Source organism: Dermacentor variabilis, chromosome 9 (assembly GCF_050947875.1).
Source record: "Dermacentor variabilis isolate Ectoservices chromosome 9, ASM5094787v1, whole genome shotgun sequence".
Lineage (NCBI taxonomy): Eukaryota > Metazoa > Arthropoda > Arachnida > Ixodida > Ixodidae > Dermacentor > Dermacentor variabilis.
This window is the reverse complement of record NC_134576.1, coordinates 38,567,745-38,581,040: the sequence shown is the minus strand read 5'-3', so window position 1 is coordinate 38,581,040 and position 13,296 is coordinate 38,567,745. Positions and strand designations below refer to the sequence as shown.

Here is a 13,296-nt window from a genome sequence, read left to right as displayed (position 1 = left end):
CAGGCTGCAAACCCAAACATGGTCCCCAGGCTCGCATTCCACGTATCGTAGTCGAAGGTTGTAGTGCCAGCTGTCGGTCCGCTGCTAAATCTTGATGCCCAGGTGAGGAAGAAGAGGTGATCGTAGCGAGCAGCTTCAGCTTCGAGCTCTCTGAATTTTCTGTTTTATTTTCTGTGATCTCTGCAATCAATGACAAGAAAACTGGGGGACGTCGTCCTCTGCAATGTGGGACCCAAACCCCGCCCAGCAATTGGTCCCTGAACGGCCAGTTCGTTATGCCGGTGACGTGAGTGACCGCTTCGACCCCAGCATGGTCCCGATTGAGGAGGAGGAGGAGTAGATTTTAATGGAGAGAAAGGAGGAGAGGTCGGCCTGGAGAGCGTGTCTCTAGCCTGCTACTCCTCACTGGGGAAAGGGGAAGTGGTAAATACAGGGATAGGTAGGTGGCGGGTGAATATGTTATGGTACAAGGAGATACTATATACACGTTGCCCAATATGCGGATGCGCACTGTAGACGCAATACACGTAAGAGTAATCTGATGGCTCCTGTACTGATGATATGGGCTCGGACAGTGATTTTACCGTGGTGTCAAGCCGACGGCTCAAGAAAAAGATACGAAGAACATCACCGACCAGTCGCCAGGCGACGAAAAAGGCAAGTGGCAAGCAGTCATACACTATTGCATACGTACCAACAACGACAACAGACAACCTCAACTCACTCAGCAGGCGGAGCCTTTCGGAATATTTCGAACGAACTGCCCATGGCCAAGTAGAAGAAATACGTATAAACGCTCGAAAGAACATCCTCTCGCTGGAAGTCAATACACCGACAATACTGGAGACATTGAAAAACGTCACTCAGGTGGGAAGCATCCCTGTTCGCGCATTCCCCACATACGGCAAGGAAGCGACGACAGGCGTTATTTACGACGTGGACATTGATATTACAGACACTGACCTGGCAAAACTCGTCTCATCATCGGCTCCTGTGATCAGCTTTCACCGTTTTGGACGATACCGATGTGTGAAATTATTGTTCCAGTCGGAAACTTTGCCAACACACGTCAAGGTTGGATATTGTGAGGCATTCGGTACATCCTTACGTGCCGAGGCTTTTACAATGTCACAAGTGTATGAAACTTGGGCATGTCAGTGCAGTTTGCAAGGGTGCAGTAGCATGCAAACGATGTGGTGGACCTCAGGGAGACAGCAATTGCAACGTTGCTGCGAAGTGTCCAATTTGTTATGGTGCTCAAGACGCAACGTCAAAAGTCAAAAGAGTGCCCCAAGATCAGGAAAGAAATGGGTATTCTGAAGAAGATGGGTAGAGATCATTCCATGCACAGGGAAGCGGCAAGGGCTATCCGCCACCGCAGACGCCGTTCCCGACACCAACATCAACGGGACCGCAGCCCTCCTCGCGTAGAAGGAACGACAGCTCAAGTGCAGCATCCTCCCCCTCCTCGTCTCAGGAATGAAGATGCACGTGCCTCAAAGCCTTTGTATGCTACGAAAGTACAAGGCGACTCATCATCGGCCCCAAACACGTCGGAGACTCAGTGGCCCTCGTTACCATCAAGGCCTGCGGGAACGCCCTTATGCACCACTCCTACACGCAATGAAGAAAATCAAAAGATGAATGATATTGACATCACGAGTATGTTGAAAAATTTGATGGGCTCCATGCACAGGATTCTTTCCGGCCTAAATACCCCGGCTCCCAAGGCTGCCGTGCAGCTACTTGAAGTGTTGGAACCACTGCTAGTGGTTCTTCACTAAGCAAGTATGGCGATAATGTTTGAAGAACGGATGCGTCAATCACTTGTTATACAATGGAATGCTGGAGGTCTACGCGGTCGTTTGTCGGATTTCCGACAGCGGGTATTTCCAGTTACCAATTTCCAGTTATTGTTATCTGTGAACCTAATATGGATTATTCTTTCCGTATTTCTGGATATGTCCAAATGTGGTCTCGTAACGACCAAACCTCAATCAAATTGTTAGTTTGTGTACGTCACGATCTGGTGTATTTCAGACATTACGTCCCATCGCATACTACTAATGATTACGTATGCCTTACCACAAAACACAGATGGCGCACGGTTACAGTGATTCGAGGATACATCCATCCAAAAGCGAGGATCGATTGCTCGCACCTGATGTCTCTGCTGCAAGCATCGCAAGGTCCTCATATTGTGATTGGTGACATTAACGCGCACCATCCCATGTGGGATAGCCCTTCGATGAATTCTCGTGGCAATATTTGGCCGACTTCATGTGTAGTCGTGTGCTCAATGACGGGTCGCCTACATTTATTCGTGGCACGTACTACAGCAGTTCTCTTGGCCTAACGGTCGTATCAAGAAGCCTTCTGTCTTCAGCATGCTGGTCGACGGATCTAGAGACTCATGGTAGTGACCACTTATCCCCTTACGTTCACTTTAGCTGGTTTCGCCGTTCAGCCTCACGTTGCATTCGTCAAACAAACTGGCTTTTTTTTTAAGACCTCTGTCGACACCGCCTGTCAGAGTATGACATCTCCATCCGAAATAGAAGACATCATTGCCTCTACTTTGCGTGACAAAACTAGAGAAGTCAGCATGCGGAGGCACAGATCATCGGTCGACATACAATATGAGGCACTTTTTGCAATCCGTCGCCGCGCGGAACGGCGATACAAAAGACCAAAGTCACCGTCAGATCTTTCGAACAGTCGCCGAGCTCAACGACATGTTCTCCGACATCTGGAGAAGCTTTACAGACAGCGTTGGAGGACATTCTGTGGATCCCTAGATCCAAGACAGCCTCTATCTAAGATCTGGCGGGTCATACGAAGTCTTCAGCCAACTCGACAATAAAGTCACCCATTCCGTGAGGTGGCTCTACTTCAACGCCGGATCGAATTGGAGGCAGCAGAGGACTACTGTAAACTCATTGTGGATGCATATAATGCAGTGACTTCATCCCTTGTCACCTTCGGGCCCCTGTCACCTGATGAGCGACTCGAAGTACCGTTTACGATGCAAGAGCTTGACGCTGCGATTTCGGTTTCTCGACGCTCATCGGCACCAGGACCAGATGGAATCATGTACGCTGCACTCTGCCATCTTTGCACAGAATCTTTTTATAATACGACATGGGAGACAGGAAATGTTCCAGATAGTTGGAAATGCAGTTGCGTTGTAGCGCTGCTTAAACCGGGGAAGTGTCCTGACGAGCTTTCCTCGTACAGACCGATCGCCTTAGCCAATTGCGTCGGCAAAGTAATGGAAAGAATGGTATTGTCAAGGCTGGAATGGTTTCTACAGCGAAATAATTGCTGTCCTGATTTTATGCACGGATTTAGAAGAGGCCGTTCTTCCATTGACGGTGTTATTGACTTGATCTCCACTGTTGAACAGGAAAGAAGTCGCCGTCGGTTAGTTGGAGCTGCGTTTCTGGACATTAAGGGTGCATATGACAATGTATTTCATTATGCAATTATTGATGCGCTGGAAGATTTAGACGTCGGTGGCCGGATATATGCATGGATTGTTAGCTACCTCAGTGGCCGCACGGTGTATATGTCGACAAATGATGGCGACACCGGACGCGTATTTCCAACTGCTTGTAGGTACAGCGGGGCGCGGCACTTGCGGAGACGACGGACGTTTGTGCGCATGCGCGAGTAAGAGCGGGTGCGAGAGAGGAAATGTGGAGAGTTTTGCTCCTTGAAAATACGACTCTGCCTAGGTACTACGGAGGAGTTTCTTGGCGCGCGCTGTATGCGCTTGTCCCTAGGCGTGCAGGCAGAAGTCGCGGGGCGCGATAGTGCTGAACTTACCACTGCAAGTTGGCGGCTCGAGGCAATTATATTTATTCGATCTTTTTTTTTACTAATGAAAACAACGTTTCATTATTTCGCATTATTGGCGGCGCCTCCAGGACACCAAAGCGGCAACGGGGACATCAAAGCTAGAAGCCGGACTGCTCCATGGGTTGGGGCTCGCAGAGGCCTGCGCGTGCCAGGGGGTGTTCGCATAAAAAATTGGCCATTCGCGATAGCGGACAGCCGATCTTATACTCCCCTAGCACGGCTTCGGCCTCTGCGGCCCCAACCCACGGGCCGCCCTGCTTCCAGCTTTGATCCCCCCGCTACCGCTTGGGTGCCCCGGAGATCCTGCGCCGCATGTTTTAATATAACCTCAGATGCACTCCTGAGGCCTCCATTTGCCGGTTACATGTGCCCTCCTGGAGCAGTGTTTGTAAAAAATCCGATCTATCGCCGTGTGAAAAAAGCGACCCGCGACTTACACAACACCAGTCAGAACATTGTCTCTTCAGACACAGCGATCACGTCCGCCCCCACTGCTTCGCCGCGCGGGCAGCCAGCAGCGGAGCGTATAAACCAACTCGACCGCACTCCGCAATGCTGGCATGCCTAGGGGACAAAGGAATGCAACGCGCGCTAAGAAACCTCCTCCGTAGTGCCTAGGCCGAGTCATATATTCAAGGAGGAAAAGCCCCCAGACTTTTTTTCTCGCGCCCGCTCTTACTCGCGCCTGCGCAAAAGCGTCGAGCTCCGTCAAAAGTGCCACGCTCCGCCGTATCTACTAGTAATTCTAAAAACGCACACCGGACAGTACCATATCCATCGAGGTGTTCCACAAGGGCGAGTTCTCAGTCCAACTCTTTTCAATGTTGCATTGCATTGCACGGTGAAGATTAGCACGTATGCGGACGACATGCATATGGGCATCTGGTGCCACCCGTTCCCCAATGCGTGCTAGGCTTCAACCTGCTGTGACAATCACAGCTAAGTATCTGCGGCGTCAAAGCTTCCAACTCTCAACAGAAAAATGTTCCGTGATTAAATTCACGCGAAAACAGATGGCCAGGTATCCGATAATCGTCAACGGAGTAGCGATACCTACGGTTACATACCACAGATTCCTTGGCTTAGTCATAGACCGGGGCTTATCTTGGTCAAGACACGTCGCCACACTGAAGTCAAAGTTGAAGAGTTTAGCTCATGTCCTTCGCGTCGTTGCAGGAACAAGATGGGGCCTCTCGGAGCCGTCATTACTCCAATTGTACCAAGCACTATTCGTAGGGTATACGGTACTGCATGCCGGCGCTCTCAAGCATGGGACTTAGCTGTGTGCGCGCGCTGGAGAGCATTAAAGCTCAAGCATTGCGCACATGTTTGGGCCTCCCACGATGCACGTCAACCAATGGAACAATAGCGGAAGCTCGTGCTTGTCCTATCGGGGTATACTTGCTCTGCGAGACTCTTCGAATGTACCTTCGCGTGTTGACCCGACATAGGCACCATCCTCTGTCATCGCTCCCGGCCACTCACCAAGGTTCCAGATTTTCAAGGACTATATCGCGCCATCAGAGTGTTCTGCCGTCAAGATTTTCTCCCACCTGTATTCCGAGAATACCCCCGTGGGTTCTGCCTAAACCTGTTGTTGCATTACACATCCCTGGAATTACTAAAAAGTCATACGTTGCATCTATTGGCCTCAGGCAACTCACCCTGTTGCGCATTTCTGTAGAGCACGGAGATACTGTACACGTGTATACCGATGGCTCTGTCACACCATATGCCTCCACTGCTGCCTTCGTCATTCCACATATGATCATCGCTCAGCGGTTTAAACTAGACCATAGCTCAACATCAACTGCCGCAGAACTTGTTGCTATCCGGAAGGCACTTCGATTTCTCTCCGAGGAGCCTCCTCACGCATGGACGATATTCTGTGATTGCAAGCCAGCTCTTCAAACGATTGACTGTGTCCTCAGACGGGGCCCGTATTATTCTATGGCTATAGAAGTCACAGAGCGTCTCGATCACGCAACTAGAAATAGCCACAATGTCACCTTTCAGTGGATACCCTCACACTGTGGTGTGATCAGGAACGAACAGGCAGAAGCCGAAGCGTAAACTGCTTTAGATAATGCTTGTGACGTACGCATTCAGTTCTCACGAACAAGACATTGATGCCCTACTTGGTCGCGTAATACGCAACGCTACGTTGGAACACTGGACCCAAACAGATCGACGACACAAGAACTTACACAAATGGGACCAAGAAATGAAATTTCCTATGCCTCGCAAGTTCAAAAGAAGCCACACGAGCATGGTGCACCGGATTCGTCTTGGAGTCGCATTCACCAACCGTTATAGACATATGATAGTTGCCAGTGATACTAGTCCGAACTGTGAATACTGTGAGGTGCCAGAAACACTTCAACATATATTTCGCGTATGTCCCGCGTACGCGCAAGAACGACAGCAACTTGTATCTTCCATTGCAAAGATCCATGAGAGACCGCCATCAGAGGAGTTTCCTTTAGGTCCTTGGCCTAATGCAAACAGCGCAGCCCTGGTAACAAGCTTCACTTTTCTCCAAGCCACTGGGCTGGACGCACGGCTTTAGAGATGCCACAGCTCTCTGAATTTGTATAGACGCATCTCTTCCTTAAACCATCATCATTCATCAGCCCTTTCCCTCCCCGTCCTTTTTTCCCAGTGTAGAGTAGCAGGCCAGAGCAAGTTATAGTTCAGGCGAACCTCTTTGCCTTTCTGTAAATAAATTTCTCTCTCTCTCTTGATGCGCAGGCGGGCGAGCTGTCGGGCTTCTTCGGTGTGCTGGAGATAGGCGCCGACATCGAAATTCTCAAAGTCAGTGACGTGCGGCAGCATAGAGTCGAGAGTCTTCGTCGGGTTCCTTCCGTAAATGGTGTCATTTGAGTTGTTTCTTGCACTGCAGTGTTATAAGCGAAGGTTACATACGGCACGACTGCATCCTACGTCTTGTGTTCGACGTTGACGTGCATCGCTTGTATGCCGGCGATGGTCTTGTTCAGGCGATCCGTAAGACCACTCGCCTGCCGGTGGTAGGCAGTTGTCCTCCTGTGGCTTGAGTGGCTGTACTGCAGGATGGCTTGGGTGAGCTCTGCTGTGTGTGTGTGTGTGTGTGTGTGTGTGTGTGTGTGTGTGTGTGTGTGTGTGTGTGTGTGTGTGTGTGTGTGTGTGTGTGTGTGTGTGTGTGTGTGTGTGTGTGTGTGTGTGTGTGTGTGTGTGTGTGTGTGTGTGTGTGTGTGTGTGTGTGTGTGTGTGTGTGTGTAGTGACTTTTGAAGGAGAGGAAGAGAGAAGTGCGGTGCCGTAACTGTCTCTCAGAGGAGGACACCTCAACAGCGTTGCACAGGGAAAGGGGAGTGGGGAGAAAAAGATCAGGGGGAGAAGAAAAAGAAGGCGAAAAAATAAGAAGCATGAAGAAGCAATGCGAGGCTTACAGCCGCGCTCTCAGCTGCGTGTCACAGCAAAAGTCAAGTAGGGCAGGAAGCACTTTCATGACAATGGAAGGGTGGGCTGCCGGAAAGAGAAGTGCTCCCTCCGAGTCACAGGGCAGTCCCACACGACGGTATGATGCAAATAGCGCAGTGCGCTCAACATCGAAGGCCGGGCAGCGGAGCAGAAGGTGCTCAAGCGTCTCCTCCTCGCCGCAATCCAAGCACGCGGGGCTGCCTCTTCCGTTCAGTCTGTGCATTCTGGCGCCCGTGTTGTAGCAGCCGACACGCAGCCGAAGGAGAAACGAGCGGTCCCAGCGGGAGAGACCCGCGCGGGGGAGGAGGCGAGGGGGCGTACCTGCAGCAATGCGCGGATCCGGCTGCTGCGCGCGGAGGATGCGCAGTATCGCCGTCTTGGCCACGTCGAAATGTGTGACGGAGCTGGCGAGGGGGAAGCGAGTCGAGAGAGCTTGCTTCGCGAGGGCGTCGGCCGCTTCGTTCCCGGGCAGGCCGATGTGCGCGGGGACCCGCGGCAGTGCCAAATCGCAGCCCTGATTTACGAGATGGCGCAGTTTTGATCCCACGCGCTGCACAAACGGAAGACCGGCATAGTCCTTCTTCAGCATGCCCAGAGCCGCACGCGAGTCCGACAGTATCGCGGCAGACGAGACAGCGCACTGCTGAAGAAGTAGGTCAGCCGCGAGGTCAATCGCCGCGAGTTCGGCGACTGTCGACGAGGCAGGAAAACGAAGGCGGCACTGTCGAGACGCAGAAATGTCCGGTGCCGTGAACGCGGCAGCGGCGGAACCGTCACTGGACACGGATCCGTCAGTGTACACTAGGAGTCGGTCGCGTAGATGTTCGAAGATCAATGCAGCCGTCTCCTGTTGCATAGCACACCGTGCTGTTTGTCGCTTGCTCTTGACGCCCGGGACGGTGATGTTTACGTCGACGAGCGCGGAGGCGTGCGCCGAAGGCGGCAGGGGGAGGAGTTGAGGCAAAGAGGCGATGCGAGTGCTGAACTCGGTGGCACGCTGGTCCATGCCCGAGCCCTCAAGGGTGTGGAGGCGGCACACGAGACGCTGATCCTGTGGCGACCGTTGCAGACGCTCGATGTGGTGAAGCGCTTGTTTCTGCGCCCGAAGTGAGGGCGGCCAATTTCCCGCTTCGGCGAGAGTTGCCCCCACATGCGAGAAGCGAGAAGCGGGGAAGCAAAAAGAGCGATGTCATCAGCGTAAATCATCACGGACTTCGAAGGCTGTCAGCTTCGCGATGAAATCAGGGAGCCTTGCCAGCGCCAAGTTGAAGAGGAAAGGGCTGAGGACACTGCCCTGAGGAACACCAGAGGTCACGCTACGGGGGGTGCTGAGCGCGTCACCCACGCGCACTCTGAGCGTTCGGTCGTTAAGAAAGGCCGAGACTTAGTCCAGTAGGCGGCCAGTGATACGCAGCTCGCGAAGCGCTTGAATGATAGTACCGTGCGGGAGGCCGTCGAACGCGCGTTCCACATCGAGCAGCACCAGGTATCCGGCTTCGTGGCGGCTTGCCGCGTCCTCGAGCGTAGCGACAACGTCCGCGATGGGATCAGCTGTCGAACGCAGTCGGCGGAAGCCGCTTTGTTCAGGGGCAAAGGCGTCTACGGCGGAGGCAAACCATTCAAGGCGGTGCAAAGCCATGGACTCCGTTGTTTTGCCGGGTACCGAGGTTAGCGATACTGGGCGATAGGAGTTGATGTTCGAGGCTGGTTTGTCGCGCTTGCGAATGGGAACGACGATCGCCTCTTTCCAGTCGGCAGGAATGATGCCGCTGCGCCAGACCGAGTTGAAGACCTCGAGAAGTGACGGAAGCTGAGCTGCGTCAATGTTCCTCAGGACTTGATGAGTAATGCCGTCGGAACCGGGAGCGGAGCGACGTTTGCGTCTGTTCAAGACGATGCGCAACTCGCTGAGCGTGAACGCAGCAGAACACAGCACTTCTACATGCTCCAGAATTGTGCTCGTTGGGAAATAGCGCATAGGAGCGAGGCGTTCAACCATGTTGTGTGGCGGAAGTTCGACGGCGGCTGTGACAGGGCACACAGACGGCGGAGCGAACTTATCCGCGAAGAGTTCGGCTAATTGCTCGGCACTCAAGCCCCGGGCCACTGCAATGGATAGTGCAGGGTGGCGGGGGATCTTGGGACTAAGTAGGGCTGCGAGAATGCGCCAGGGGCGTGCTTTGTCGCGAGTGTCCTCCAAGGAGAGGCAGAGACTCTGCCAGCTCTGGTTGCGACGCTGCCTGGCATGACGACGGCACGCGGCATCAAGGCGGTTGTAAAGCGTCCAGTGCTCCACCTTGTCGCTTTTGATGGCGCGGCGTTCAGCGCGTCGGCGTGCCGCGCGTAAGTTCAGAAGTTTGATGTCGGGCGCCGGCGTTCCAGCGGGCACCGTACACGACTTGGTCGCGGCGACAACGCACCTCGAAATGTGCGTGATGAAGTCGGTGTTCGCCGGAGGGGGCGTGGCACAGAGCGTCCTGAACAGAGACCAGTCGGTGATGCGATAGGTACAGGTCCGGTCGCGGCTCAGACCGAGCGGGTCAAGCGAGATCGGATAATGATCCGATCCCTGAGTGTCAGGGCTGCGTACCCACTCATAGTGGCACCGTTCGCTAACCAGCGATAAGTCTATCACACTCCCGCGCACCTTCCGACGCACGAAAGTGGGACTGCCGGTGTTGATGATCAGCAGACCAGAGGAGTGGATTGAGTTCAGCAGGTTCCTGCCATTAGGCTCACAGCGGCTGCTGCCCCATGTCGTGTGGTGAGAGTTAAAGTCGCCGCACACAACACAGTCACCGCTGATGCGCGCGATAAGGCTCTCCATGAAAGATGTATCCCATCGCTGCACGGGTTGCACGTACACGCTGGCGACACAAGTGTCGGCCCCCCCCAACGCGCACAGTCACAGCCACACACTCTACGGAGGTGGGAACGATGTCGGCCACACGAACGACGGCTTGGGCAAGGCGCGCACGGACGTAAATAGACGCGCGGGAGCGACTGGGTGGATGGAGCGGATCACAGCACTGCACGGTGGCGCAAGTCCGTAACTCGCAGGTGGTCGCACTGTGGTATCCCACGAATCCCGGAAGGTTGCACTCCCCGTCGTGCGTGTATGTCTCTTGCAACGCGAGCACGTCGTACTCGTGCAGCAGTAGGTGTTCGGACAGTTCGGCGTGTCGTCGGCGCAGCGAGAGCAGGTTCCATTGCAGGATGCGCGGCCGACGTTTGGCTGGGCGACTAGCCATGGTGATTGTGTCGCTGTTGACATGCCACTGCCTGCAGGCAGATGGCCCGGAGCGGATGGTCAGCTGGCAGCATGGTGCTAACTGCTTGCATGGTGAGCAGCAGTTTTTCTACCAGCTGATCCATAGTAGTTTGTACGGGTGGAGCAGCAGTATCCTGCGTCTGCTGGCGTTGAGAGGCACGAGGGGCTGGTACCGGATGCCTGGGTGCAGGGCTGGGGCCTTTCAGCACGCTCGCATAGGACCGCGCCGAAGATGAGGAGGACTGCTGCGGCTGCTTCTCCTCCCGGACTGCTGCCCTGACAGCACGCCTCGACAACGCCGAGGTGGAGGAAGCAATGATGGTGGCCACCTCCCGTTCTTCCTGTCATTTGGGGCAGGCGGGAGTGTCGGCCCAATGAGGACTCCCGCAGTTCCTGCAGCGGACTTTCTGGCAGGAGGCGCCCTCCGCGTGGCTCTTGCCGCATGAGATGCAGTCGGTCGGCCATCTGCAGGACTCCAGCACGTGCCCGAAGCGGCCGCACTGCCGACATTGCACCGGATGGGGCCTGGCAGGCCTCACCCTGAACCCGAGCTTGAAGAGGCGCACGTGTTCAGGGGGGACCGGTCCCGCGAATCGGATGGTGATGGTGCGCTCCTCCCTCGTTGCCGACAGCACGGGAACGCTCGACTCGATGGCTCCCAGCAGGTCTGTGTCCGCGGGTAAACCGACTACACCGTGCAGGAAGCCGGTGCTCTTGCCGCGCTCGGCTGGTAGTCGGGCAGTCACTGGGATTCCGTGCAGCTCAGTGACTGCCAGCAGCTCCTCCAGACACACCCGGGTGGTAGTATCGGCTGCCACGATGTTGCGTTTATGGTTAACGCGAACCACTGCAACACCGGGCCGCGAAGAGAGAGTTGCAGCGAGTGAGAGGCGCGGTGCTCCTCGGAAGGTTCCACCGGGCGCCGAGGGACGGAAGAGCACCGTACCGACGACCGCAGGGTCAACCGGGAGTGCAGCAGTCTCCAGGGCTCGTGCACGCCGCCGGTCCCTCTTTGACTGCACCAGCGTGAAGTCGTACGTGGTAGACTCACGGGCGGATGGTGTCGCTCTCTGTACTGCGGCTGTAGGCACGCTGGGCGTGACCAGGGTAGCGGGTGGGCGCCGCGAGTCGTCCGTTGCCCCGGGAGACGAACGGGAAACATGGGCAGGCTCCTTCCTCTTCTGCTTCTTCTTCTTCCCCTTTGGCTTCGGTCGCGAAGAAGGCTGGCATGGTGGGTCCTTCAGAAACCGCGCCGCAGGGTTATCAGGGCCCTGATTTGACGAAACAGTGGGTGTTGCGTCCGTCAGCTCCATCGAGTCGGCAGCGCTTTCGTTTGCAGCTGGTTCGCTAGCAGACGCTGCAGGGGACGCGCCGCCATCAGGAGCAGGCGGCGCGTCGAGGATGGTGCCGGGTGCGCCCTTGCTCGGGGGGGGGGGGGGGGGGGACGCGGAGGAGGCGGCTATAGACTCGGCGGGATGTCGAGAGGTGACGCTCGCCCTTTTTGGAGGGCATCCGTCTTGGGCGGCAGGCGGAGAGGAGGTGGCGGCTGTTTCGCCCGAGTGTGGGGAAATGGCGCTGCCGTGGTCCGGTTGCTGCGCGTGGCAGCTGGCTGCCGTGTGCTGCTCCGGGCTGGGGGGAGAGCTCGACGGCTGCTTACGTCGCCCGGTTGGCTCCTCGTCCTCGCTCTCCGTCTCGCGGGCACGTTTCCGGGAGCTGGACATATACATGTCCGCGTCGTCGGAGGGCGGGAGCGTGACCGAAGCATGGGGCTCCTGTACTGGGGGGCCGTCCTGGAGAGGCTCCGAAGCGGTACTAGGTAGGGGGAGATCCACAGGGACATCGATGGTGGTGGCCCGTTTACTGAGCCACTGGCCCAGCATACGAGTGGCACGAAGTTCCAGGTCCTCCCTTGCCCGGAGTTCGTCGAGGGATGCAGGGCCGAGTGTCACCAGGCTTAAACTGGCATGGCGACGGTGGCGAACGTGTGGCGGGCGCTCTCCGGGCGAAGCGAAAACCATCTTGGCCCGAGACTTCAGAACGGCACGCAGCCTATCATATCTTCCTCGAAACGACCCTCGGGCGTTGGACGCGTCGGCTTTGGCTCACAGTGCACGTGCAACGCCTGTTGCTCGTGCGGCATCGAGCGGTGTCGGACTCCTTTCACGCGCCGTGTGCCTGCTGCACATGCGACAGGTGTTCTCCCCGGCGGAACGCCGTGGTTATAGAGTTTCTCACTATAATACCTAGAGGGAAATCTGGCGCCACCGTCTATGGGAGTTTCTTAAGGGGGCGCCGTGCCGTCATGGGAATGACGGTATATGTGTCTGCGAGGCTCGTGTTGGCTGGTGTTGTAAGAGGCTTCGTCTAAAACGTGGATATGGCTACATAAATAACGCGTTCTCAAAGTAAAATCTTAATGAAATGTTTCCATTCACGCATATTACATCTTTACTCACCCGCACTGCATCACCAAGCGAAGAAAAGCAAGAACAGACGACGAATTGTTTCAGAGCGAGCGCGAACCTTGTCGTCTGTCCTCCAACTTTAGCGGCCCGCTGATATTTTTTTACGTAACGTATAGTCGTACACGCAATAACAAGTTTTCATAGTTAAACAAAACATGTTTTCGCGTAATAATAAAGCTAAAACAGCTTTTTACGCGCTGTTTTAGTAGGAAATGAATCATTGTGACAGACTGAACGGT

The 13,296-nt window shown here is 55.1% G+C and overlaps 1 protein-coding gene across 1 annotated transcript; it reads right to left on the bottom strand.

The window, feature by feature from the left end:
- Positions 1-7,286: 7,286 nt before the first annotated feature.
- LOC142558305 (uncharacterized) lies at positions 7,287-8,177 on the bottom strand. The gene has a single exon (XM_075670454.1). The coding sequence runs from the start codon at positions 8,175-8,177 to the stop codon at positions 7,287-7,289; it is 891 nt and encodes a 296-aa protein (XP_075526569.1).
- Positions 8,178-13,296: the final 5,119 nt, after the last annotated feature.